At 46.4% G+C, this 27,996-nt stretch overlaps 1 protein-coding gene across 3 annotated transcripts; it reads left to right on the forward strand.

Annotated features, from left to right (window-relative positions):
• The first annotated feature begins 1,464 nt into the window (after positions 1-1,464).
• egf (epidermal growth factor) lies at positions 1,465-25,434 on the forward strand. Of its 3 annotated transcripts, XM_023822184.2 has the most exons (22): positions 1,465-1,965; positions 4,462-4,661; positions 5,028-5,209; positions 6,571-6,798; positions 7,129-7,334; positions 7,666-7,815; positions 8,350-8,472; positions 11,587-11,709; positions 11,795-11,920; positions 12,288-12,424; positions 13,006-13,154; positions 13,428-13,532; positions 14,188-14,411; positions 14,504-14,671; positions 14,787-14,936; positions 15,509-15,673; positions 15,863-15,976; positions 16,994-17,156; positions 17,425-17,589; positions 19,675-19,777; positions 21,940-22,042; positions 22,875-25,434. In XM_023822184.2, exons 1-22 carry the CDS (start codon positions 1,791-1,793, stop codon positions 23,000-23,002), a joined length of 3,387 nt encoding a protein of 1,128 aa, XP_023677952.2. In that variant the 5' UTR covers positions 1,465-1,790; the 3' UTR covers positions 23,003-25,434. The 3 variants fall into 3 exon arrangements, with proteins under 3 accessions (XP_023677952.2, XP_023677953.2, XP_072553851.1); XM_023822185.2 differs by lacking the exon at positions 15,863-15,976; XM_072697750.1 differs by lacking the exon at positions 8,350-8,472.
• Positions 25,435-27,996: the final 2,562 nt, after the last annotated feature.

The following is a 27,996-nucleotide window of genomic DNA, read 5'->3' on the forward strand; positions in this document are numbered from 1 at the left end:
TATAAGTATACCTTAACATCCAAACATACCTTAACAACATTAATAATAAACATTATATGATTATACAAGTATGATGTTTGTTATTAATGTGTGTTACAGCTGTCATGTGTTGTTCATTGAAAGTAATGTGAAAGCAATGCTTTAAGACAGGTTAAGGTATACTTACATGCTTCTTATGAATGTTCTATGAACGCATTGTGGAGATGCAGTGATTGTAAAGCATCACCCATTAATGTTTTTCCATCTGCATCAGTGGATACTTGTGAGTAGTTTGTGAATTGCAGTTGGCCTCCACAGCTCTCAAATGCACGTTTAAGTGGGCATAGGCTTATGGGTGAAGCAACATGCTGTACTGCACTTTGGGCAGCCTGAAGTCAGTGCATGTATCTTAAGGCCAGTGGGTGAAGCCTAAGGTCAGTGAATGATTTGTATTGCTCACAGTTAGCGAGCATAGCCTGGCTGAGGTGGGCAGGCCACAATCCTGTGTTGCTTCTGAGTTAATTTCCGAGTGACTTACGGATAGTCGTGGGTCCCGCGGTCATGTCAGTGGCAAAGAGATGTTCTTATGAATTCCTCGGAGCTCCAGCTGCAAGCGTCTCGGATCTGCCGATTTCCGACAGCTGTTACACCTTCACCTACCCCACTCTCCAAGGTAACACGGCATTCGCTTAATTTTCAACCATGCAGTGAGTCCCATGCAGTGAGTCCCATGCAGTGAGTCTTGGCACAGCTCGACATTTATTCTGTGGTGGCTGGTGATTAAAAAAATAACGATAAAGATAATTTATTTTACAATATGACAACAGTGTTTTTTTCCAAAGAGAGAAAAATGCTTCAAAAATTTTTGCAGTCAGTTGCTTCTGCACATTCCACAGTCAATCTTTTACTTATGTCTCATTAGCTTGTTAGATGGTAAGTCACTGATTTCTACTTTATATGTGTATTGCACAAATCATGTTATGGACTTCAAAACAAATAACTGTATGCCAACACAGTCTAGTTCTGATTTGTAACAAAAACTTGATTCTTCCGTATTGGTTTTCATGAAGAGAGTGGCCTCATTGTGCAGCCTGCCCATGTCAGATGGGGGCCAGCCCTCCACCTCCATCTGAGTGGGTGATCTAGGCCTGGTTCATCCACGAGCCAAAGCCACAGTGACCTGCAGCCCAGGACTGTGTGCCTGGACTCTTCCCACCCGGCCAGCGGACCACCAACAGCAGCAGCAGGGGTGGGGTATTGATGGCAGTAGCTTATAAACAGAGTGCAGGGTTCAGGGTCGAGGGGGAGGGGGCACGTATGGTCACCCCAGGAACCTAAGAAAGGGAGGTACATGGTTATTCAGACAAAATCCCCCCCCCCCCCCCCCCCCCCTTCCCATTGACAGCAGGCAGGGGGCGGTGGCGATTGTGAGGAGGGAGTGGGGCAGGACAGGGTAGGCAGTGGAGTGGGGGGGGGGGGGGGGTTATTTACTGCGACTTAGCTGCTTCGCCTCATTTCTTGCATATTCCGCATTCTGGGTCCAGCGCGAGACGAGCTGAGCAAGGAGCGGCCGCTGGACCTGCGACGTGTAAAATTTACCACGGGGGTGTCAGGCATTTCGAACTTTGGCTCCAAAACAGCCAGGCAGCCTAGGGGCCGTGGAGAGGAGGAGGCCGCAGCTGGCCGGCCGGAGCTCAGTGCCGCGGAGAGCGCCGTCGAGGTCGCAGCTCAGGGATGCAGCCCTGCCCCCTAGCGCCCCTCCCCCGGGGCCCGAACAGAGACGCGCCGTCCGGGATTCTGGGAGCTTCCCCATGCTTGCGCGCCCGCGGCGAGGCATGAGCGACGTCGGTGACTTGTCGTTTGGGACGCGGAGATTCGGGAGCATGCTGCTCGCTGCACTCGCCACGCTGCTGGTCCACCTGGCAAGTGGCGGGGACCCCTGCAGGCCCGGAGGACCATCTGCCACCGGCAACGGGACCTGCCCAGGTGAGTAAAACCCACTGCAAGAGCAACCTCCCCAGTTGGGGCTAAGATCTCAAAACTGACCTGTCGTGGTTACTAGCCAGGTCTGTGCCTTTCATTGCTAAGCATTGGTAAGCTAATAGCTATAGCTAGCTGTCATGTAACAGCCATAGAAATTCATTAAAAAACAATCGAAAAAAACACCAGTGGAATGCGGCTGCTCTTACGCATAAGGAATTCAGTTTCTTACACATTTCTGTTGAATATAAAATTATTCATGCATGTGTCAGTGAGCCAACATCGCATGAAATGCTACTGGATGCACTGTGATACTATATTGCCATTCAGATTCAGTGCATGTTTGACTGTCGAGTCCATGTGCTGGACTTTACCCGTTACTATGTCCTGGGTGAAATCTGTCAAAAAGAAATGAAATATTTGGCCACTGCATGGAAATTTGGGAGATTTATGTTATTCACACCACTAATAACATTTTAATGCTTTTTCAGAAGTAATTATACTTATATTATTTTTATTGAGAGTTTGTCGGCATGAAGCAGATAAGGTCTTTACCTTTGAGGTAATACGCCCAGGAGTCCTGAATGAGCAAAATTATTCTCCTGGAAAAATAGTCCAGATGAAAGTAAAATGGTGCGTCAGAGGGGCTGGCTTGGGATACGGTGTGAGGTGCTGGGCGTGTGAGCTGGATCGCATCCTGCTTCACTGTCTGGGAGGCTCTGCCACTGGCCACGGTCTGCTCCCCTGAGGCAGGGAGACGGGACCTACCCTGCTTGCCCCCTGTAGGGGAAAGGGGCTTCGGTTGGGGGACTGAGCCAAAAGCTTGTAGGATCTGCGCACCACAGAATGGTTTTTCACTTTTAGTTATCAGTAAGATGTTTATCTGAATCAAAAATGGCAGAATGAAGACCCACCTGGTATAAGATTACGTGTCGGTATCCATTATTCTTTTGAAGGAAGGAATAACGTGTTTCTACGTCACTGCCTGAAATGACGGTAAAGATGCAGATCTCACCAGCTATTTCAACTCACCACTCAAGATATAATGTTGGCCGGTCTCCCGTTTGCAAAGGACCCCTAAATTCATTTGTCATCGCGCCCCAGCAGGAACTCCGTGACAGATCCGTGCTGGTCCACTTGCCCCACCCCCCCCCCTCCCCCAGGGACCCATCAGCTGGACACTAACACAACTGATCTTGCCTGTGAAAGTCCACTAAGGTTGGGACTGTGAACACAATGGTCCTTGGGGCCAAAATTCGAGGACCAGATGTATGATTGATGTCCTGCTCTTTCACCACAATGTGCGAGATTCTCACTTCGGTCCCTTTTTAATCATCCAGATTTTTCTTTTAAGCAGGGGCGTCGTTAGGCCTATTTTAGGGGGGGTTTAGTCCCCCCCAAATAAATGTATATTTATTGGCTTAAGTCATGATGACCAGCCCGCTGTTCCATTCATCTCTAACTACATCCCTGCTTTTAAGTAAATTGGTCCTTTTGCCAGAAGCCACATACTACTGGACACACCTTGATCTGAAAGACCAAATCAGCCACTAGATGTTGGATGTTGACTCCTTTATTTTTGCTGGTATGGAGATCTTCCTAAACTTATTTGATGTTACTTTAGAGTAGAGCATCATGTCTTATCAATACGTAAGTAAGGCTTCTTACCGTGTGTAACATGCACAGTGCTTTTCGAAACCTTATTTTGAAACTCTATGATCACCTAACAATATTTTCTGTAAACAATGAGCAGCTCAGCATCCTCCTTTCATTCATGGTACACAATGCTGTCCATTACACATTTTTCCCATGACCTTTTAAAATCGCTGCATAAGCTCAAAGATATTTGTTTACACAGTTTCATTAGTTTATATTGTTTGGCTAGCAGGTTCTGTTGCTAGGAAATCGAGGCTTTGCCCTTAAACAGTCCAGGCTGCTGTGAGTCTCGCGTCATTGTAGGTGTGAATGGACTCATCACTGAGGAACATTGATTTACCGCATTTAACAATGATGTCACTAGCGGAGCACAATAGGAGCGGGGCTGGGGGCGTGACCAGGGGGCGGGGCTTGAAAGATAAGTACAAATGTTCCATTATGTTCCTCCTCATGTCCGAACATTAACACATAATCTTATTATAGTCCTGTTCAGCTGCCCATTACCAGGACAGAGCACAATATTTCATTACCGTTTCAGACTACACATTCCGGAATTCTCTAAAGCAGCCGCGTTCCTGGTTTGTAATCGAGCACATGTCCGTCAGCAGCATCGTCTTTGCTTCGGAAATGATTTCCCAGCTACTGGCTTATTTTGTGTTTTCAGTGCAGCATGAGTCTCCTACTCATTACTTATTCTCATTGCAATAAAAATGTTGGTCAGAACTTGGGGGGATGAAGTGGCGGCAGGTCGGTGACACTGGGGTGTGTTTGACCTTTCTGTCCTTTCGAGGTCTAACCTCGACGACCTTGAATTGAAACCCCTGTCTCCCCGTGCCCCTCAATTAGCCCCCGAGGCCTATCTCATCTTCAGCTACGGCCAGGCCGTATTCCGCATCGGCGCTGACGGGGGGGCTCAAAGGAGGCTCCTGAGGGGCGCCGGGGCCGTAGCCCTGCTGGACTTCCACTACACGGATGGGAGGCTTTACTGGGTTGACACGGAGTCGGGGATCATTCAGAGGACACTGTTGAATGGGACGCGTCGGCAGGTAGGCCTGGTGACCACGAGGGGCGATGTCTGGAGTGTGGCACCGTGACCTAAATCATACTTCGTCTGACAGTGTTATGTATTTAACTGTATGGTCTGGTTCACATCCCGGGGACCTCCACAGGCTCTTACGGACAGACGATTTAATGCAAAATGACATCCTTTGATTGCATTTGGAGTAGTATAAACATTTTCAATGACAATGTTTAACGGATTGTTGCATTAAATATTGCTGCTGTTTGTGTTATATGCTTCACGTGTAAGTCGCTTCGGAGAAATGCGTCTGCTACAGTAAATATGTTAAATGTATATATCATGCAGCACCTTTAAGTGCCTTTATGTGCCTTTTTGTTTATATGTGCCCCAGAAAGTCCACTCAGCAGGAAGGGGCATAGCAGGATTTGCTGTGGACTGGATCCGGAACCAACTGCTCTGGGCCAATCGAGACAAGGGAACGATAGAAGGAATCGATTCAAACGGGAAAAATCTGAGGACGGTTTTAGCAAATCTGTCCAACCCCAGCAGTATTGCAGTGGATCCAAGCAACAGGTATGGTGTCACTGGTCCTTAATCAATTTTTATGTAGCTTAAATCTCTACAGTGGAATTTTTTGGAACCTTGACATAATAGGTATGACTAAAGTACTTAAGTGGATCCTTTTTGTTTGATCCATTTTCTTTACACTGGTTAAGGTGCTTGGTTCTGTTAGGATACTTTTGCCCATGATCAAAGGTGGCTGGTTCAAATCCAATGGTTGGTGGAGTGATATTTTTGGGCCCTTGAGCAAGGCCCGTATCTCCAGTTGCTAAAGGGAGTGGCCATCCCTGCTTTCTCAATAAATAAATATGTATACATAAATTAATTCAAATACTTTTATCAGTAGAAGTAAAAATGTCTCATTGGCATGGGTGGTCACCTGGCATGCTGGGCATTTTCCTGATGGACTGACGACTATATGAGCCAGCAAAATCTATCATGGGGGATCGCCCCCTCTCCCCACACACAGACACCCCCAGCCCCCACCCCAGTTAGCAAAATCCAGTCCAGCTCTGTTCTTTGGACAGCTTCAGGATTGGGTGCCATGATTACTAGGTGCTGATGTGGTGAATTCCAGCAAAGAAGGTTATGAGGGTACAAACAGCCAGACACAGACAAATCTCCCCCAGGTCCCCATGTCTGCCGTGTTTGCGATGAGGCTGCAGCCATAAATGAGTGCATTCCTTCAAACATGGCTGGCACATAGGTGCAAGCTGCCCAGCTGGGACTCAACCCCATAAGGCCTTGTGTGACACCCAGCCCTGCTTTCGCGTTTGCATTACAGCCCCCCTCTTCACACACATTACTCAGGCCGGCCTGTGTGGGCTTGCTTCTTGGATTTATATATTGTCTGTGTTTCCCAGATCATCAGTGTTGGCACAGCCCTTAACATGGCCTGGATTCATTGAACTTAGTTGTGGGATCAATCACAGAGATAAAGAAGGCAGAAGGGATATTTATGGAGGCTCCCCTTTTTAATATTCATGCAATATAAAGAAATTTGTGAATTTTCTGTGCAGTTGTTAAAGTTTTTTGGTCACTTACATATATATAATTACTAGGGCTGTCAATCGATTGGAAAAAAAAATAATTGCACATTTTGCAGTGAATTAATCGCAATTAATCATGATTAAAAACTTGTTTAATGCATTAATTATTAAGCCCTAATAATTGCGCCTGTTTTTTAACACTCTGCATTATATTTGGTAAGAAACCAAAAAAGTTTGATCGAGTCAAATCAGAGAGTGGTATTTCCAACAGTGTCAGATTTGATAATAAAGATTTCAGTGTTTGCAGTTTTATCACTAATTCAGCAGTGCACTGCCAATCCCTGAAGGTCAGTGCCACTTAAATCTCACTGCCTTTCCACCTAGGTTCATATTTTGGGTATCAGACACCTTAACTTCAAGCATACAGAAGTCAGGCCTGGATAGTGGGCCGACCATCACCATCTTAAAGACTTCCAGCAGACTCGGGACACTTTCCCTAGACGTGGCGGACAGGAGGCTCTTCTGGGTTCAGTCCAGTTTAGGTGGCAGGGCTACCATTGGCTCTTGTGACTACAATGGGAATACCATCAACCTCATGAAGCAGCCGCCCCAGTAAGCAGGCGCACACCGCAAATACATTTAAACACACATAAATGCTATGCTTTGGGAAAACTACTTGTTTTTGCAGAATTTACATATATGGATAATTCCAGCATTATGAATATGACATGTAGACTCATATTAGCAAATAATATGCCTCAGAACAAGCACAAGCTCAGTATCAATGAGTCAATTTTCTTGCATATCTTTCCATGTTGAATATAGACAAGAGAAGTTCTCTGTTTTCGGCTTTGGTGAATCTTGGCAATTACATGCCGATGTAAGATGTGAACTGTATCATCTTTCTGCTTCTTAACCACCTCCCCCCACCACCCCCCCCAGCTCACGACCTCTGGGGATGTCTGTGTTTCTGGACAATGTGTACTACACCGACACGAAGGCCCGGTCCATTATACGGGTCAGTAAGCACACAGGTGACAAAGCAGTGAAGATCACCCCCAATTACATGCCCAAACCCCCTGTCTCCGTTAAAGTGGTACATCCCTTTGTCCAGCCCCTGCCAAAGGCTCCACCCACCACGCTCAAAGGTCAGAGTTCACACCTGTCGCTTTACCGCAGCTTCCTTGTAAAATGGCTGTTGTCCATGTAACATAAAAACTGCTTAGTAATTGTATTATTTAGACTTAGACTGTCATCTGTATACTTCAGTATAACATTCATTTTCGAATAATTATATGCAAAGAATATGTAGAATTCTGTACCATACCTTAGTGCGGACAAGAAGGTTGTGTGTATCTATTCGCTTTAGCAGTATTGAGAACATTTTGCAGGAGCTTCCTCATAGTCATGATTTTTCACATGAGACATTTTAATATGTGCCAAGATCTGTTGTTTTACTCTATCCTGGAATGACACCAGCTTTACCAGGTGGCCTGTCCTCCGACCTCGATGGAGGTTGTGACGTGCTGACGGGGGACTGTGTAAGCGTGTGCACTGCTCACGCCACCACAGCCGTGTGTCAGTGCCAGGACGGGTTCACGCTCAGCGGACACGGCAACTACTGTGAAGGTAACCGACTGAAGGATCCAGATTTACTCAAATCATTTTTTGTTCACTTTTGAGCCCCCACCCCTCAATAAGTCTCTGCAGAAACCTGGTCACAAGGGCATCCCTGAGTTACAGTTAAACTTTACTGGCTTAGTTTCAAATTCATGAAGGGTATATTTTTAATGACAACGTTGAAATGTGTCATTATGATGCTTAATAGAGCTTGTTATAGTAAGCAAGCATCGTAATATACAGTATACACTTTTATTCTTTTTATTTTATATGCTTATACTTTAATTATATATTTGTTTTACTTCTAATTTATGTCTGTTCTTTTATTTACTGTAAAGCACCCTGATTGACCCCTGTGTATGGAAAAGTACCATACAAAATACTAGCCTTGCCTGTCATTGAGAACAGGACCGCGATCATCTTTCTGATGTGGGTCCTGAATTTGCCCCAAACACAGCATACCAATGCATCTCTCCAGCTCCTCACGTCGATCGAGTTTAAATTGTTTTCTGAGGGTCTTCCTTCCATGTTTCGATATCCCAGATATTAATGAGTGCGCTCTGTGGACTCACGGCTGCACCCTGGGCTGCGAGAACATTCCGGGCTCCTACGTCTGTACCTGTCCTAAGGGATTTGTGCTTCTTCCGGACATGAAAACCTGTCGTGGTGAGATTCTGTGCTGTTTCTTGAACAGTTATGGGTTTACTTACAATTCATGCTGGTTAAGGCTGGTGGTGTGGTAGGTTGTTTTGTCTTCATATGGTTGAATTCAGTTCAGTTATATAGCGGCTTTCACGAGAGTCACCTCAAGGAACTTTACACGGGTGTGTTGTGATACATTGCAAAATCATTAAGACAGAATAACACAAAACAAGAAAAAGGGAAGATGATAGATAGATAGATAGATGGATGGATGGATGGATGGATGGATAGATAGATAGATAGATTGACTGATTGATTGATTGATTTGGGTACAGGCTTCCTATAGTGCTATTGACACCTGATCCCTACCATGGACTGGACCCCCATCCATGGTGTCCCCTGCCTTATGCACTGTGCTTCCTGGAATAGGCAACAAATGATATACCTAATATATGAATATATAGGTGATCTGAACTCTACAGACTCAGAAGTGCAAAGTCAGGGATAATAATACTTAATTATAAAGTAAACAAAACCTCTCCTTTAAGAATTATTTTTATTACGATTTTCATCTATACTTTTCATATTCATGATATGGTAATACTTTTATTAACACCCAGTAAAAATGTAGCAATGTTTATAAGTGCGAGCTTGCAGAAGCCCAGTACTTAAAAGAAAGGCCTGCCAGACTTCCAGTTTTTTAATGTAATTCTTGCCAGGAATCCTGTCCCTGTAGGAGACACAGGGAGACTCTGCCCTGACTATGAACTGTTATGCTGTCGTATGTGACATCGTGCTAGAACTCTGAACCCAGCGGTGCAGCCAGACTAGGCCACGAGGTGACACTTGTAATATGGAGCATATGTAGTCTGCAGCGTTCTTATGGTAAGCTGGTTTAGCATGTAGACAGCGTCCAGTATATGAACACTGCTTGATGCTGTATAGTGTTATATGGGGGGATAGAAACAGAAAAGGTGGGCCACCTACTGCTAGACTGCCAGATACCCCTCCTGCTATGCTAGCTGAACCTCTAGCTGTTAGCTACACCCCTAGTGTTATGCTAATGAATGTCTGTGCTATGCTAGCATGACTCCTCCTGCTATGCTACCTGAACCTCTGTTAGCTACACCCCTAGTGCTATGCTAGTGAATGTCTCTGCTATGCTAGCATGACTCCTCCTGCTATGCTACCTGAACCTCTGTGTTAGCTATACCCCTAGTGCTATGCTAATGAATGTCTGTGCTATGCTAGCCTGACCCCTCCTGTTATGCTACCTGAACCTCTGTGTTAGCTATACCCCTAGTGCTATGCTAATGAATGTATGTGCTATGCTAGCATGACTCCTCCTGCTATGCTAGCTGAACCTCTATGCTGCTAGGCTTACTGGAGCTTTCCTTCCAAGCCAGCACCAATTACTGACACTGTAACTAGTGTCTCTTCGCGGTACAGGTTGGGTACGGCCTGGTTCCTGTTTGCAAGTGAAAAAGCGTTTTAAGATTATGATTATGGATTTCCTAGCAGTGAGGTAAAAATGATAATTACCTTAAAACTCATATCATGGGGAAAAACCTATGTATCCTTCCTAGTGACAGATAACAACCAATTTTCTTCGGTGTAGTTTCAGTTCTTTGAGTTACCTTAAATATATTCATGAACTTTAACCAGTAAAATGCCAGGATCTGAGTCATAGTTCTAAGCAAATTCATACTATTTTTTAAGGTGCTCATTATTGATAGCAGTTTTATTGTTCCATCCATCTTATAACTGCATATCATTTATTTATTTATATAATGAATTTAATAAACTTTGTATTATTACCAAAATGTATGCAGTAATACACATTAATTGCAATAACATAAAATTGGTTTAAAAGTCATTCCAATACTGGTCTTGGGATTTAGAAAATCAAACTCGACTGTTGAGTGGGAGTATCAGGCAGTGTTATTATAGCTTGGATTTTTTTTAATTTGGTTTTTACTTATATATCATTCTCAATTTTCATTTGAATTTTAGTTAGTTTTCAGCGTGGTTTTATTTATATTTATTTAAAAGATATATTTCCATTTAGTTTTTATATATTTCAATTGAAGTTTTAGTAAGTTTATTTTTAGGGATGGACTGAAAGTTGTAGAGCTATTTTATGTCTTATCTTTCGAGAATCCTGCATGCATACATTAAGGCCTAATGTCCTTAGCATGTTCCAGGTATTACTGATAGTAATTAAAGTTGAACAGATGATTACTTTCGCTATTAAGGTAGTATTTAAAATGGTTACGGAGGGAATTGTATATAACATTTTTTTTTTTATCTTACTTAGTTTTTGTATTTATTTTAGTTCATTTATGAAGCAATATTTACTGTCTTGTGTTTTTTTTTTTCATTTTATGTTGCACCTTATTTTATTTCAGTTTGTGAAAATGATTGCTTATGGTTTTGGTTGTTGTCTGTGATAATGACCCTGGTCGGAGGGAGTGTGGAGTGCGTAATAACCAGGGCTTTGGCCACTGACAGCCGAGCGCAGGGCTGTCCCACGCGTGTGCACCCTGATGTCACGCAGGGCTCTGACGGGCTTGGTCCTTCTTTCCATCTCCTCGGCATCCAGAAACTCATCCAGTGTTTCATGTAAACATTAACATGATGCAGTTTTACCGTGTAATGATTGAGATTCATGTCATACTTCGACGTATCTGCCTACAGTTTTGACAGATTCCAGTCATCCAGGACTCTGCGTGTAATGTTGACATGAATATTAACATGCGTATTAAGTACTAATAAAGCTTGTTTATTTATTTCCTTGTTATGTATGCCTTGGGTTACTCTTTCGCTTTGTTTCTATAGCAAAATATAGAGTGAAAATGGTCCGAATCAGTCAGTTACTAATTTAATGTTTTACAACCCAGTCCTCTGGGACCTTAAAACAGTCCACATTTTTATTCTCTCCTAGTGCCCAACACACCCATATTAGGTATTCAGTGTTTCTTGATTGGTTGGGAGCCTGGCAGGGGCAAAAAAGTGGACTGTTTTGGGATCCCTGAGAACTGGATTGGGGAACACTGCACTAATTACTTGAAAATTGAGGAATCTGTAGCCGCAGCCACTTCACCCAACTCCCACCCTACAACCCCCCCCCCCCCCCAGAGCTGACACCGTGTGCGAAGACGACGCCCACCTGCAAACACGGCTGCATCCAAACAGATGACGGAGATGTCTGCGCATGCCTGGCGGGGTCCGTCCTGCAGCCGGACGGGACGACCTGCACCGGTGAGGGTAGCATGAAGTGAGACATGGTCAGAAATCAGCAGTCCCGGTCCCAGCTGAGCAGGGGGGGGGACGCTCCCACCTACAGGGTGCTCTCTGCAAGACAACGGGGGCTGCAGCCAGGAGTGTGTGCCCCTGGGCCCGGGTGGATGGGACTGCCAGTGCCGCCCCGGGTACAGCCTGCAGGGCGACGGGAGGAGCTGCAAGGCCACAGGCGAGTCCTCTCCACTCCACACACTGACACACAAGGGGGTCCGGCAAGACCCACATCCCCCGTTACCTTGGCAACCGCATCCGGTACCCAAAACCATTACATCTACTAATAAAGGAAGACTAGTGCTCAAAAGGACTGGGCCTGGTACCATGCCAATAATATAATATAATATAATATAATATAATATAATATAATATAATATAATATAATAAATGGACAAGTGGTATAAAAAAAGTATAATGAATTATTATATTACAATATATTTCAATAAATGTTAAACTATTCCTGTATTAATAGGATATTTTATATAGAATAACATGCTTTATTGTTACATTAAGTGGCTTGTTCTTTAATGTTTATACTGCAGGTCCTCGTCCGTATCTGATATTCGCCAATGCCATAGACGTCCGCCGCATGGACTGGGACGGCACAGGGGACCGGGGTCTGCTGCAGGAGCCGCGGGGAGCCATCTTAGCCCTGGACTACGACCCAGTGGAGAGAAAGGTGAGCAGGTGTTAGTAGTGGCAAGAGGTTTCTGATCTTAGTGTTAAGTGGACGGACAAACTTTTAGACTCATAATTAATCTATCAAATTGCAGCATTATATGGAATGGATATGAAAAGCAGTTTAGTTTTAGTTACACTTAATGAAGCAAACAATCCAGTGATCTGTCTAATGGTTCCTGAATGACATTTTATGTCAAGCACTTGAATGTTGTTAAACATCTTGCTACAATGAAGAGCCTGACCTATTAACCTAAAAAGTAGTTTCTAAACTGGTTGTTGTTCAGTTTTTATAGATAGCCATCGAAGAGGAAATTCCCCAGACGAAACGCTGCATGTCCATACTTGCTGCCCCCTGCTGGTTGTTTGCAATGAGTGCAATATTTGTGTCCAGACATAAAATTCGGTAGAGGAGAAAGCCTTTGTCATAATGCTACTTGTGTGTTTGTTAGTGGGTATATGTGTGTATGATGCATTATAGTGTACGTGCAATAATATGTGAGGTACATATGGGTTATATGATATATATGTGATATATGTATATGTGTACATGCGTATGATTGGGGGTTTGGTGGTCCGTAGGTGTACTATGCCAGCAGCAGCCTGCGACGAATCGAGCGAGCTAGCCTGGATGGCAGCGACCGCGAAGTATTGGTGAGCGAGGGATTGGACACCCCTGAGGGCCTGGCCGTGGACTGGATTCACCGCAAGCTGTACTGGACAGACCGGGGGTGGGTCCCTTGACCAGCAAGAGCAGCCAGAGAGACAGACACCAGCACAGCAGATGGGAGGGAAATCCCACTTGTCGCTTCTGCTACGGTGGATTTGCACACTGCCTCATTTTTTCCCCATTTCCCAGCATGCACTGTAACGTCTGTTGCATCTACACAAAAGATTTCTGATCTTCTCTGTCATATTTCCTACAATGCGATTGATAAGTAGCATTAAGTAATAAGTGGTCAGAGATGAGCTTTAGTGTACACAACACCTCTCTTCCACCTCAGACTCTCGACTATCGAGCGGAGCGACCTAAACGGACTCGAGAGGGAAATCATTATCGACCGAGAGCTACAGAAACCTAGAGGAATCGCTGTTCATCCCCAGGCAAAGTGAGATCCTTCTCAACAGTGGATGTCTTCAGAATGTACTCTCCCCACTACAGAAATTGCCAGTGTAACCCCTACAGATCAGATGTTTCTCTTGAGGACATGCACCCATTTAAATTATGTCACTTTCCAACATTCAAATCATAGCACTGCTCACTTGCGTAAGGGCACCAGAACCCAGTCTGTTTGGGACTCAATCCAGAATCCCAGGCTGTGAATTTCTTAAATAGAACACTACCCGCTGTTACACCAAATACTTTTTAATTGGTTAATTCTTTACCTCTGCTTTTGATCTCTTGCCTTCTTTAAGGGTAAAACTCTTAGATGTCTATTCCAGTGATTGATTAATCTGTTGGTGTCACTCCACATGACTTTTATCTAAGTAAGGAAAGCTTGGGGTCAGAGTGCAAGGGTCAGCTGGCATCAAGTGTAGCTGGAGCAGGTGAGGTTAAAGTCCTTACTCAAAAACCCAACATATATGTGATTATTCTGCCTGCCATGGGATCTGAACCCACAACCTTCTGGACATAGGAGGACCCTGACCCACTGAGCTACACACTACCCCCTAGTCATTAGTTTATCTGATCTGTACTAGCGATGAGTATTATGGGGATGACCTGACACTGATCCAAGCCGTTTGGCGTCGTGTGTTCCTTAGGAGGTTGTTCTGGACAGACATGGGTGAGACGCCAGCCGTGGGAAGTGCTTCTTTGGACGGGGAAGACCGGGCAGTGGTGGTTAGCACTGGCCTGCTGGAACCCAGTGGCGTCGCAGTGGACTATGCCGAGGGGCGACTCTATTGGTGCGACAGCAAGATGGGGGTCATCGAGGAGGCGGGCCTGGATGGGTCCACCCGCCGCGTCTTGGTCGAGAACCAAGTAGGTGAGGCTTCTAAGGCAGGTGTTCTGACTGGGTCAGGGTACCCCGGACCGGTCCCTTGGGACTAACTGCGGTCCCGCTGGCTTCCGTCCTAGGTCGTCCGTTTGACATCGCTGTCTTCGAGGACCTGCTCTGGGTCACTGACTGGGACCGGTATGTGGTTCTGCGGCTGAACAAGCGCACCGGACAGAACCTGGAGCGTGTCTCTGGTGACGTGGTCAGGCCAGCCTCCCTGGTGGTCGTCCATCCACTCGCCAAACCGGGTATGACAAAAACAGACCCCCCTGTTCTATGTTAATCGGCCACATTCTCCTATAGAGAACTTCTGCAAAGTAGAGAGAACAGCTGTGCTTAATCCTGATTGGCTGTGCCGTGCAGGTGCAGATGCCTGCTTGCATAATAATGGAGGGTGTGACCAGCTGTGTGAAAGCAGGTTTGGATTGGCCCAGTGCTCCTGTCACTCAGACTTCATCGAGTCTCCCAGTGGTGGAACCTGCCTGCCGTCCAATTCAACTGGGCCAAGTCTAGGTGGGCAGCACTTCTCTTAGCTTTCCTTTGCCGTTAGGGCAATGCCCTGTGGCATCAGGAACTGAAGGAGCTGGTTGTCATAGATCAGGGTTCCCCAGTTCTGGACCAGAATCCACACGGTTTCCAGATTTCCCTGCTCAAACACACCTGAATCGGCTAATTACCAGTTTTTTTAGGTGTATTGGAGCAAAGAAACCTTTGTTGGATTCTGGCCCTACAGGACTGTAATTGGGGAACTCAGTCAAAGACACTTCCTGCTTCTCTCTGCACCATGCGGAAGATAAACATGGGTCACTGGACCTTTGTTTCAGCAAATGAATCATCTGATTGTTGGTATCCAGGATGGGTGGGGGGGGGGTAAGCTTAAATCTTTAGAAACACCCTTCTCCCAGTACACTTCCAGTAAGCTTAAATCTTTAGAAACACCCTTCTTCCAGTGCACTTCCAGTAAGCTTAAATCTTTAGAAACAGCCTTCTTCCAGTGCGCTTCCAGTAAGCTTAAATCTTTAGAAACACCCTTCTCCCAGTGCACTTCCAGTAAGCTTAAATCTTTAGAAACACCCTTCTCCCAGTGCACTTCCAGTCCGGAGAATCTGGAGATGATGAGACCCACAAAGCCGTGGTCTTGAAGAACGAGACGCTAAGTGATGAAGCTCCTCTGGTGAAGGAGTCGGGGCCGGAGCCCACCATGGAGGACCAGGCGGTGGTCACCTTGGCCACGGAAAAGATGGTGTCAGGTGAGGACGTGGACTTCTGGTGTCGAAGCACCACCTTTCAACAAAACACTTTTGCTTTTCCTGACTTCAAACCAAACAAATTTAATCTTCCAACCATATTATATGTTTTTTTTTGTCAATGTGGTTGTGTGCCTAAGAGTTTATTTTATATTTTACCCATAACCGTCGTTTGGTCCCGACCCGCTGCAGACCAGGACTGCTCCTCCCTGCTTTGCCCCACTCATGCGCGCTGTCTCCAGGGTGCGGGAAGCTCCACCTGCCAGTGTCTGGAGGGCTTCATCAGTGTCGGGAAGCAGTGTGTGGGTGGGTGAGAAGGGCGGGGCTGCAGTGCGGAAGCCCATTGGCTGGGAGGAGGAGGGTTGGCCCAAGGGGTGTGGTTATCATTTACATAAACAGGAAGTGGCCCTCCTGTTGCATTTAAAGTCACCCCTTCGTACTCGTATCTATCTGTCAGTTAAACTTACTTCAGCATGGATTTTTACACGATAAAACAAGTTCATTTGCAGGTTTAGTTGTGTCTCCCCCCACATCTTATTTACGCTTTGGAACGGAACGCTTATGTCCGTGGAAACAGGAAAGATCAGCCACCTGGTTAAGCTCTGCACATGCTGCATTATGACTGTCTTTTGTGGAGCAGACAGGTAGCTGATAGGAACACACAGCTGGTGCAGCTGCGCTGTGTCCGATTAGTGGCTGGAATGACGGCGTAATGAATTTCTCCGTTTATGATGTGTGTTATAAGGTATCCATGTCCCGCTCAGTCGGGTTTTGTCCTTAGAAAGTCCTTCCTAATAAGGCTTTCTGGAAGGTTCTGGGGGCATGTAGGTGGTATTGTGGTTAAGGGGGTGATCCTGTAAGCGAAATGCTGCCGATTGGACAGTGAGGTCACTGGGATTGTGCCGTTAAACGCAGCACTAATCTAAATAATCCCAGGGTACACATCACCATTTCATGCCTGTGAAAGTCGATCCTGAGATGAGCCTGCAGTCAGGGAAGCTGCCAGGCTGGGATGCTTCTGGGTGCCAAACCGCACATGCACACTCCCATTACACACTGGTGAATTCCCACTTTAACCATCAAAAAGCTTTAGTCAACACGGTGAAACACATTTTTTTGTAATTGTTTCTAATAAGGATGTAAGTACTATGTGCGCATGTATTATAAATGTAATGTTTAATACTGATTATGATCATTTTATATACATATTTATATTCCACCCTGTGTGTTTCTTGCTTAAACAGCCTAACTTGGCTGCTAACAGGGATGTACTTTGTCTAAATGAGATTTTTGTTCGTTTTTCTCCCCTTGGTGACGCCGCAGAGTCTCCCCGCGCCTCTTGGGTGACCACGGACACCCCCGCGGATGTGACCACACAGGGGCAGAACCGAGATCGTGTGGAGAATTGCCCCCTGTCCCACGAAACCTTCTGCCTGAACGACGGAGTCTGCTTGTACTTCCCCGAAATCCAGTCCTACGCTTGCAAGCACGTACCCGAACGCGCCCTTGCACATCTCACACCAACAGGTTGACTAGTAGGAGGCGCTGACAGGCAGCTAACTGAAGGAAGCACACTGAATATGACCCATAAGTTAGTGCAATACTAAGAGTGACCAGCAGATGGCAGCAGTGTACTGTAGACTAACCACATCTTGAAATTGTGTCTTTTGGGAGGCTGATGCGTGAGTGTGAATGTCTGTGCTCCTGTCAGATCGCGTGTGTGTGTGGGGCTAACAGGGTCATGCTCTCCCCAGCTGCGTGTCCGGCTTCATGGGCGAGCGCTGTCAGTTCAGCGACCTGGAGTGGTGGCAACTGCAGCAGGCCGAGCAGCAGAAGCGACTCAACGTGACCATCGGCGTCTGCGTGCTGCTGCTCGTCACGCTGCTCTCCGTGGGCGTTGGCGCCATCTACTGCTACAGGTGGGTCAGAGCCGCCACTTTTGAATATGATGTTTAAAAGTGAGAAAACAGTCCATCCAACACGTTACGTCTGATCAGGGGTGTCGCTACAGATTTTGGGCCCCAACCCAATCCAATCATATTATGTTCCAAATTTTTTAGAGCCCCTGTTGCTCCAGTGTAGTACAGAACCCAACCGCCGCCCCCCCCCCCCCCCAAATCAGAGAAAGAAACAGATGCTGCAGCTTTGTCTACATAGTTGATTATGCTATAATTTTTTTGCAATTTCTTGACTTTAATCGTGTGCAGCTTGCACCCCAGCCTCGTGCCCTGTGCGCCCCCCCCCCCCCCCCCACGCCATCCTGATCAGTATAAGCAGTTAGAAGATTGAAGGCGGGTTATATTTTGCATAACGTTTTTCCAAAATATGATTTATTTATGTGAGAAAACTTTACACGGGCTGCTACTTCTCAGAAGTGGATGTTCTTTAAGCCGAGCGGATCGTAAGGCAGTCACACGGGCCCCTGGGATGTGATCCCGGCGTCTCCAGCGGCACAGCCGATCTGGCATGTAGCGAACAGAGAGGGAACGAGTGTGAAATCAGGGCCTTTAATCTCTGCTTATGGAGGGTGTCATCCAGCCTGGGGTGTTTAAGGATTATGGGGGGGGGGGGGGGGGGGGGGTTACGTGGCTGGCTGGCAGCCAGGGTTCGAGAACTGGGGGGTGGGGCTCCTGCTTTTATTTATCTGGCTGGGGCATCGAGGAGACACAGGTTTTACAAATTTCTCCACAGCTGCTGGCCAAGCTGTCCCGGGTGGTCGTGACTCACAAAGCAGTGCCCCCCCCCTCCCCGCTTCCTTGGACTTGCACGCATTCAATTACATGCTTGGTTCGGCTTGTACTACAGCAATTACCCGTCAAATTAGGTAATTTCTGTGCCCAAAAATGGAGCCAGCGATCTATAACCTTATTTAAACGCCCGCCCGCTCAGCAATATTTCTGCCTTAAATTGCCGTCACACTCGACTGCCGGTGTTTTCGCATTGTCTGATTTTTCTCTCCACCCCCCCCCCCCCCCCCCCCGCCTCAACCTTCTCTCCTTTCTCCCCAAAAAGCCACACCATCCGCTTACTTCCCAAATCTGCATTTCCTCCTTGGTCGTGTTTGCGGGGTCACAGGGGTTGAATATTCAGATTTATCACAAGGCGCCCGCCTGTGTGGATTTCGTTCGCGGTGCGTCTGCCAGTTCTGCGGCACCGGCAGGAGTTTCGCCGGCCTCACACACGCTCTGCCTGCCGAATCGGCTTCAATTTGCAGCGACACTTACATGGGTGCGAGGATGAGCATCAGCCGGTTTGGACTTTACAGCCCACCATTTCCGGATTGCGGCCCACCACGTCTATCTCCCTGCGTAGTAAACGCAAAGCCATTCTTATGTTTTTAGCAGATGCTTTTGTCCGAAGCAACGGACAAGTGCGGAAAGCTTTTGGGGTCAGAAAGCGGGATCATTCGCCATTCCTGGAGCAGTTGGGGTTAAGGGTCTTGCTCAAGGGACCAGCGGTGAAATGATTACTCTGGAGGCCATGGGATTAGAACCCACAACCTTCTGGACAAAGGCAGAGATCCCTCACCCAATGTATTTTATACTCATTAACATATTTCAACCCCCATGCGGTACAGAACAGTCCGAAAGACAGCTGCCTGAGCACCTCCTACTATCCAATGTCCTGATTGGACTGTTAGATGGGATGGGGAGAACAAGGGTGCTGTTGAAGGATACCAGGTCCAGTCCCAGTGAGTCTGCTGACGAGCAGATAGTGAGCCATCTCAGATATCGCTCTGCATTCATGGTGATGGTTAGAGGGTCGTAAGCTGCGATGCTGACATGAGATGCTTGAGCAAAGAATGGAATGTGAAATGTTCTAAGTAAAAACACGAGCACGTCCCAATCTCAGCACACATGGTCTCAGCTCGCATTTCATCTTTTCCATTTTCCCTGTTAAATCCACATCTCTGTCCATCCTAATAAGTGCAGTTGGGAGCCTTAACTGCATTTATGTCTATGTGAGCCCAGTAGCACGCCTCAAACAGGTACCATTCCTGCCAGGTCCAGGCGGCTCTCCCAAAAGTGCCCCCCAGCTGACGACATGAGCGATACAAGCGGAGCTGAAGACAGCAGGAGCGCGACCTTGGACCGAGGCCCCCTGGAGGTCGGTCATCGCATTGCAGCAAGGATGTTAGATGGTGCTAAGGGAGGGCATCTCTGTTGGACCCCAGGTCCATGGCTCCAAGCAGATAATAACTATTTGCGATATATAAATCCTGTTTTATATTTAAGAAAATAATTTTGTAATTAAGGAAAGTCTAAATATAGACTTTTTTTTCAATTCCCATAACTACATACAACCACAACATACTATATTGAACCTTTCATTGCTGAAACGAATTATTCTTTTTGTTCTTATATATCCAGTATTTTGTTATTGGTCGGATTCTGTTTATATGTATATTTTGTAAATAGTAATATATTTATTGCTATATTATTAAGGACAGTACACACCTACAACATGGGCTCCTCAAACATTTGCCATCAGGAACACGACACAGGAGTATGCAATCAAGGCGAATAAGGCTCACAAACAGCTTCTGCCCGCAGGCCCTCAGACTCACGAACAGCTTCTGCCCGCAGGCCCTCTGACTCACAAACAGCTTCTGCCCGCAGGCCCTCTGACTCACTAACAGCTTCTGCCCGCAGGCCCTCAGACTCATGAACAGCTTCTGCCCACAGGCCCTCAGACTCACGAACAGCTTCTGCCCGCAGGCCCTCAGACTCACGAACAGCTTCTGCCCGCAGGCCCTCTGACTCACGAACAGCTTCTGCCCGCAGGCCCTCAGACTCACGAACAGCTTCTGCCCGCAGGCCCTCAGACTCACGAACAGCTTCTGCCCGCAGGCCCTCTGACTCACGAACAGCTTCTGCCCGCAGGCCCTCAGACTCACGAACAGCTTCTGCCCGCAGGCCCTCAGACTCACGAACAGCTTCTGCCCGCAGGCCCTCAGACTCACGAACAGCTTCTGCCCGCAGGCCCTCTGACTCACTAACAGCTTCTGCCCGCAGGCCCTCAGACTCACGAACAGCTTCTGCCCGCAGGCCCTCTGACTCACTAACAGCTTCTGCCCGCAGGCCCTCTGACTCACGAACAGCTTCTGCCCGCAGGCCCTCTGACTCACTAACAGCTTCTGCCCGCAGGCCCTCAGACTCACGAACAGCTTCTGCCCGCAGGCCCTCAGACTCATGAACAATGCATCCAGCACTGCCCCCTTACTCATTACTTTCATTGACTTACCTTATTTGTAGCGCAGAACACTTTACTTTTACTTTACTTATTATCACTGCATGCTCTGAACGTTGTGTGTGTATATGACAATAAACTTCTTGAAATTGAAATTATTTAGCCCTGGGGTCTCCAACTCCGGTCCCGGAGACCAGTAAGTTTTTTTTATCCTCCCTGGCTTCTGATGATTCACAGCTGTTCCTGGTATGTACCTGAGAACTATTTCCTGCTATTTGTCTGCCCGCTGGAGTGGCTCATCAGAAGCCAGGTAGGGTGGAAAACCTACTGGATAGCTGCTCCCCACGACCGGAGTTGGAGACCCCTGATTTAAACAGACAGAACAAGTCTTATCACCTGCTCATAATTAAAGTACCATTCCAGTACAGATCTTTTGCCCTTTGGCAAGACCCCTAACAGCGGCACCTTATTTACAGTAAACCACTTGGGGCGACCAAACCACTTGTCTTCCGATGACCAACATCCGCTGCATCACACACACAGTTCTTGTTTTTTTGGCTGTTGTCACGCAGACTCATCCACACTCTCTCGGGGTGGGAAGCGGCAAACGGCAGATATCGAAGGCAGACGCAGACGCCTGTCCTTTGGGCCCCGTAACGTGACTGTTCCAAATGAAACAGGGGGAGGGGGCCAGCACAAATCAGATTTGGATGGGGGGGTGGGGGAGGGGTATATGGGAATTTACTGCCTTTGTGTTTTTCTCTGTTTGGAAAATCCAGAGACACCCTTCAGTCTTTCATTATCAGCGCAGGGCTGCACAATCTTAACACCCCGTAATCCTGGCTGACGGCTAGTAGATTTGAAAGGGAAAAGTGGGCGGGAAGGGGGGGGGGGGGGGTTGGAGGGAGTGATTATGTGTCCTGAAAAGGTGAGGGAGACTTTTCTTTCCTTTGGCTTCGGCAATTTATACACCACCGGTAGCTGTAAATGTCACAGTGTCACGTTCCTCCGACATCCGCCGGTAATTTGATCGCCCTTTAGCGTTCCTGAAACGAGGGTCTCTCCCACCGTCTCCACAGCTCTACGTCACTCTGGAGTCAGGTCCATGTGGAAACGGCGAAGATATCCACAGCACGGGGTGCCGGACGGGACAGCGCCGGTCCTCTGTCTCTTCTGGAAAAGGTCCCGCTATTTCCCCGCCTGCTGTGATTACTGACATTGCAGATTTCACATTTATATTGATTTATTTGCCAGATGCTTCTGTCCAAATTGATATACAAACAAGACAGACATACGTCACAAGCACGCAACTGTCAAGGAGCCGACTTTGGTTCTGTAAAGTGCTGCTAGGACCAGCTTCCAGTGAGCTTCTAGTGACAAGGGCAAGATAGTTATGCAAACAAGAGTTATGAACACTTCTTAGGATGCTGTAAACCTGTGTTTCTCAATCCGGTCCTCAGGAACCACCAGACGGTCCAGGTTTTTGCTCCCAACTGGGAGCTGGGAGGCAGCAAAAACATTAGCCGACCATCGGTCCCTGAGGACCGGATTGGGAAACATTGCTATAAACACAAACGTCACCTAAGAATCTAATAAAAAGTCTGATATACAAAACCAGAGCATCCATTGGTACCAAACAAATAAATCTGACATCGTAGAGGTCACAGGTCACTTAGCAGCCCTGTAAATGGAGCTCCAAACCAGCAGCATGGCAGACGTTCCATAGCAGAGACAAGAGCTTCTGTACATACTGCTAATGGTCTTATGTACCATGCCCTTCTCAGAGGTGGAAAGTCCAGGTCCAAGACCAAGGCTTTGTTTCAACCATCCAGCTGAGTACTGTGTGACTGTGACTCCTTATACACAACTGCTTGGTTGAAACAAAACCTTGGTCTGGATTTGTACTTTCTGGACCTCAACTTTCCACCTCTGGAACTTATTTACTAGCGGAGATAAAACAGGGCTTCAGCCAGGGGTCTTGGTTTGAATTTTCTTTTGGTCTTTGCTACCCTAGGGGAGAGCATCATATCACAGCCTATCAGCTCGCCCCGCCCCGAGGTCCCCAGTACTGGTGTCCACCTCAAGTCCGTCGACAACCTCATCTTCCTGGATGACCCCAGACCCCAGTGCCAGATGCTCTGAAGCTGTATCCACCACAGATATGACATGTACACAGATATAGTTGCTTCACACCAGCCAGTTATGCTGCAGTCGGGGTCTTTACACCTGTGCTACCAGCAACCCTAAACTCTTGCGTGCCTATTTTCACCCAACAGAGGCCAAAGGAACGTAAAGACCAGGAAAAAGCTACGTGTAGATATCGAAGTGTTATACAGTATGTTTGAATTTGCAAAACTCTTCGCCCTGCGGCACCTTCCGTTTTATTTAAGTCGGCTCCTCATATCCACACTGATACTGCGGCCAGTTTCAGACCGATTGTTCATCCTCGCTCATCGTCTGTCATGGTCTTCTGGTGGAGTTTGGGAAAGCTAGAGATGCACAGCATGTCAGAGGTGCATCATGTTATTGATGTGAATCAGCTAGATTTTAAACAACGTAGGACAGTTCCGAGTCTATCTACCATCCGTACATCTACCCATCTTATGCTCATCTTATTCAAGAATGTGCAGATCAATTTCAGCCTGGCAAATGAGTTAACATCGGCAGTGACATTTGTATTTATCTCTTTATGTTGTGTTCAGCTGGGTGAACCATACCAGGGCTCACTGTAAATGTTGTGAATGAACGACCAGTCACAAAACCAAAATGGTAACTCTACACCATTTTCTTAGTGCAGATCCCTCATTTCTGCAGTTTTTAAAAGCCCATTTAAACCCCACTCCCCGGGGACCACCAGCGATTCCACAAATCCCGTCTTTGGATGAGCTGAGAGTGCAGCCCTCTGTCGGGTTACTTCAGGTAAACGTGCAGGTGCTGGACGAGCAACGTCTGCCTGCAGGCCCTGGAGCAGAGTGGGGGAGAGCATACTGGAAATCCAGTTTTTGTCCATTTTGCTTTCCATTTTCAGAGGAAGCCAATGTCTTGTTAGATCCAAAACGTTTGTCACAGGGATGAAGCTTGGATTGACATACATATATACCTCCAGGGTGTTGGAGGGGAATAGAAAGTCTGCCAGATTCAATGGGCCCAGCACTTTAAACCCCCCCCCCAGCAAAAAGTTTTGTCAGGGGGCCCATAATTTCTGGCTCCGCCCCTGTATACCTCACAGACATATACAGCACATGGACTTCCATAAAAACTGGTGATGAGTATAAAAGTCAATTCTAGCCACCTAAAGAAATCTGATTCGTATTTGTCCAACAGACTGCTTTACTGTTTTCAATTGTAACTTTTTTTAAAATTATTTGTTTTCGTTTGTACTCGTCGTGAATGCTACGCTTTTTATTCCTTGATCGTCGCTATTTTTTTACGTATGGACAGGCCGTATTTCAGCAGAATGTTTTTATCGCTGCCTAGCCTGTCTGTGTCACTGTGCACATCCTGCGTTGCATTTCAAAAAGACGCCATTTGTCATGCAGAAGCCAAGTGACGGTCCCAAAAATGCAGTGATTTCGCTGTCTCAAATCCGTGCTTGTCCCCTTTTGTTACATTAATAAATGTATAGGAGAGTTACTACATGCGTTTTGTGGAAAAACTAATTAAATAGTCCCAGGGAAATGTTTCTGCAAAAATGTTTATTATAAAATATAGTTTAATGCTGTACTAGCGACTCCAGTACCAGGCAGATCAGAGAGAATGAAATTGGCAGAATGAAATGAACCATCTTTAAGATGTGCAGGTCGGCTGTTTGTGAATGACGGACATCTGCCAGCGAGCCGAGATTGTTCGGGAGCCCAGTTAATCCCACACATTTCCAGGGAGAGAAAATATTTCTGTTCAAAGGTTCGAGTGCCGCAAAAAGGCATGACAAGCGCTGAACGACGGCGTTATCCTGAGCCGCGCCTAGGGGCAGAGGGATTTGATCATCGCCCTGATGGTCTGGCAGCAGCCATGTGGTTGACAGTTTTCAGGTCTTACAATGATCTCACCTTCAGCCTGCTCCTGACCTCCTCTCTACTGTTATGTAGCATGCAGCTCGCTTAACTTTCAGATCCTCCATAATTCGTCCTGGTATGTAATGTCTTCAATCTTCATTATTAACGTGGATCAGACGTTCAGACAAATATGAATAAAGTCCAACACAGCCAATGCGTGTAAGGTTGATACTTTAAATTTGAAAGAAATAGGGACGCCACCCCCACCCCCGGCTCCACGACAACTACATTTTCCGAGGGGAGGGGACTTGATCGCTTGGTCAAAAAATATGGCACAAATCGCATCCCGTACTGGTTCAGAGTGGGTTAATCCCAAGGCTGCTAACTTTTGTCAGCTGGCTGGCGTGAGATTTTCAGTTCGAGACAATTCTGCACACACATGCACACGCATTTACATGTATGTCACAATTTTGTTACCTTGTAAATAGTCTGTATGGTTTGCTAACTACCCCCAACGCTTTTGATGTAGCTAATTTTAGGTTTATAATGGAATAATATAGATTTGCCGTAAGATTTGGCAACCCTGCAATTCTATATTAAATTGATTAAACTTGCAACTCTAACATTGTGAGTATAACTTGTAGGCAAATAACGGCACGGTTATTGGAGTGAGGTTTGTGTGCTATTTGAGCAAAAGCCCTTGAAGATGCGCCGTCACCGTTTACTGAAGCATCTCCAAGGGCAGCCGATAGCAGCGGGGACAGACCCCCCCGTTTCCACACCCACGCTGCCCATCTTTGCGGGGAAAAACAAAGCGCTTTGCCTCAAAGCCATCAGAAGCCAAATCAATATTGATTTTATGAAAGGGCTCTCTTATCTATATATTGCCCCCCATTAGGACTAAGAGACAAGCCTCGATAGCCTTCCAAATAAGACTGAATTGGTCTTGCAATACAGACGAAATTGGAGCAATGTCAATTTCATCTATATTACTCCTCGATGAACACAGAAGACCCAGATGTCTATTTTTCCTCTCCAAAAATGCTTTTCAAAAATGATTATAACAACAGACGCCATCAAACTCGAACGCTAAAAGAAACGTAAAGAAAAGCATGTTACTGATTATTACTGGGTTTACTGAATATTTAAGCAGGCAAACAAGTCAAATTATCCGTCCTGTTTGGAGTATTAAGAAAACACACAGGCCTATGCGAAGGAGCTCTTTCGATTGTGTAGAGCAAAGTTTTCTGGCCAGTGTTAACAATGTAGGAGCCAAGTTTCCCTGATACTGTAAAAAACAAATAGAGATGGCGCCCCCACTCGGAAGAACGCCACATGGCACGTAAACTAACGGTAAAGGAAGACGGCGGAAGACGCCCCCCCTTCACCCGAGTTAATAAAGACCGATCGCGGAAATGCAACAGCGGCGTCTTTTCATTACATGATCTACTGCCAGAGGAAAGAAGGCAAGACGGCTGATGCTCAAAGCGCCGCCTCATCACTCGGGATAACAGCAAGACGCTTTTAAAGAAAAACTCCCGGAGGCGAAAAGGAGGGGGGGAGAGATCCTTCGGTTTTCTGTCGGCGTTGCAGTCGGGTCACATTTTCAGTTCAGCTGCTGGGAATTAAAAGTGGGATGAAGGGATGAGCGTGGTAATCCATCTGAGAAACAGAGGGCCGCGCATCACTGACTGGGCCCTACAATATCTTTTTCTAATTTCTCTGTTAGACAGACGCGGCTGACCCACAATCCTCGGTCACCCGCTAAATAACACATTAGCTGCCCACTCAAAGGCTTTGCTCTGATCCAGCAGGTCACTGCCCCGTCCCCCCTGGGTCTCTTACGGGGCAAGGCGGTGACCTATTTGCTGGAGGGTGCCGGCAGATTTAGGGTCAGATAATGTGTGTATTTAGACGTCTCACACATATGGCCGATGCGGTCCCGATGAGCCACTGACTGGAAGTTAGCAGGAGGCAAAGCGGCGCATTGGAGTGTCACTCAAACCGGGGCAAGAAAGGCGGTATTAGAGTGGTGCGGGGCTGCCGATCTCACGCAAGAAATCTCTTACGGCAAATCTATATTATTCCATCATAAACCTAAAATTAGCTACATCACGGTACTCCAACAATATTATTAGGGACATTTACGCCATTGATATAAACGCCTAAAATTGACACCAAAAGTTTTTCGTGGTAATATAATTTTATAAATAATAAATGTTATTTATTTTAAGGCTTCAAACTGTGCATAATTCTTAACGCAGTAATACCTTGGAGGATAATCTGATCTTTTTTTTAGTGAGCCGGTTCCTCGTGTCTTCTGCGCACCGTTTCCCTGGCGTATTGCGGCGACTCAGTTGCACATGACGGCCAGGAGGTGGCAGTAGTTGACAATAAACAACCAAACAGGACAATCTACGTGGGTCCCTTTTTAGGCTCCGCAGTGTTCAGTGCGTCTAAAAGGTATTTACCAGTGCAAAGGCAAATAAACGTTCGGGATGTTAATAGATTACGTCACCGTAGAAGTTACACAATTAATGAGGTGAAGCGATCTGAATTCATTGATCCCTTAGTGCTATAGTCTAGTAAGATACAATTAACAAACCCGCTTAATCAGTGGCTGCATCCATTTGCCGAGTAGTTGATTTTCACGAATAAATAAGCCAGCCGAAGATAAAGTAATAATTTAAGGCAAGGGTCTTAAACGTATTGTTTTTTGTAGGCACCGACAGTTATTCATGTGCCAGTATCGTCCGGTCTCATGCAGGATGTAAAGATTTATAGATAAGAATGGGACCCGACTGAACTTGTTCCACCGGCTCCGGACCCTGTTCCGGTAACAGTCAAACGATAAAAAGTAGCGTGCGAAAAATATAGGACTTTACTACATCCTAATACCGAATGCCGTCTCAGTAGGCCGTTTGGAAATTTACATACTTAAATGTGCAATATTAGGATGGAGTTTCAAAGAATTGTTATTATCAATAAATCTTTGATTCCTGCTTATCCAGGGGCTGAAACGTTAAGCTAAAGCCTAAGCTAAAGGCAGGAGAACACGGTGCAATTGTGCACGGTGCACAACTGCAAAAACAGGATAGTGTAGATGGATGCCCAATTTATTCAGCTAAGCATGACAGCCCT

This window comes from Paramormyrops kingsleyae, chromosome 12 (assembly GCF_048594095.1).
Source record: "Paramormyrops kingsleyae isolate MSU_618 chromosome 12, PKINGS_0.4, whole genome shotgun sequence".
NCBI classification, from domain to species: domain Eukaryota; kingdom Metazoa; phylum Chordata; class Actinopteri; order Osteoglossiformes; family Mormyridae; genus Paramormyrops; species Paramormyrops kingsleyae.

Bases quoted from the DNA above. Each gene is read 5' to 3' on its own strand.
- egf (XM_023822184.2), top strand. From the start codon at position 1,791: ATGCTTGCGCGCCCGCGGCGAGGCATGAGCGACGTCGGTGACTTGTCG. The intron at 4,662-5,027 runs GTAGGCCTGGTG...TATGTGCCCCAG, and splicing joins TGAATGGGACGCGTCGGCAG to AAAGTCCACTCAGCAGGAAG. The intron at 14,412-14,503 runs GTGAGGCTTCTA...CTTCCGTCCTAG, and splicing joins CTTGGTCGAGAACCAAGTAG to GTCGTCCGTTTGACATCGCT.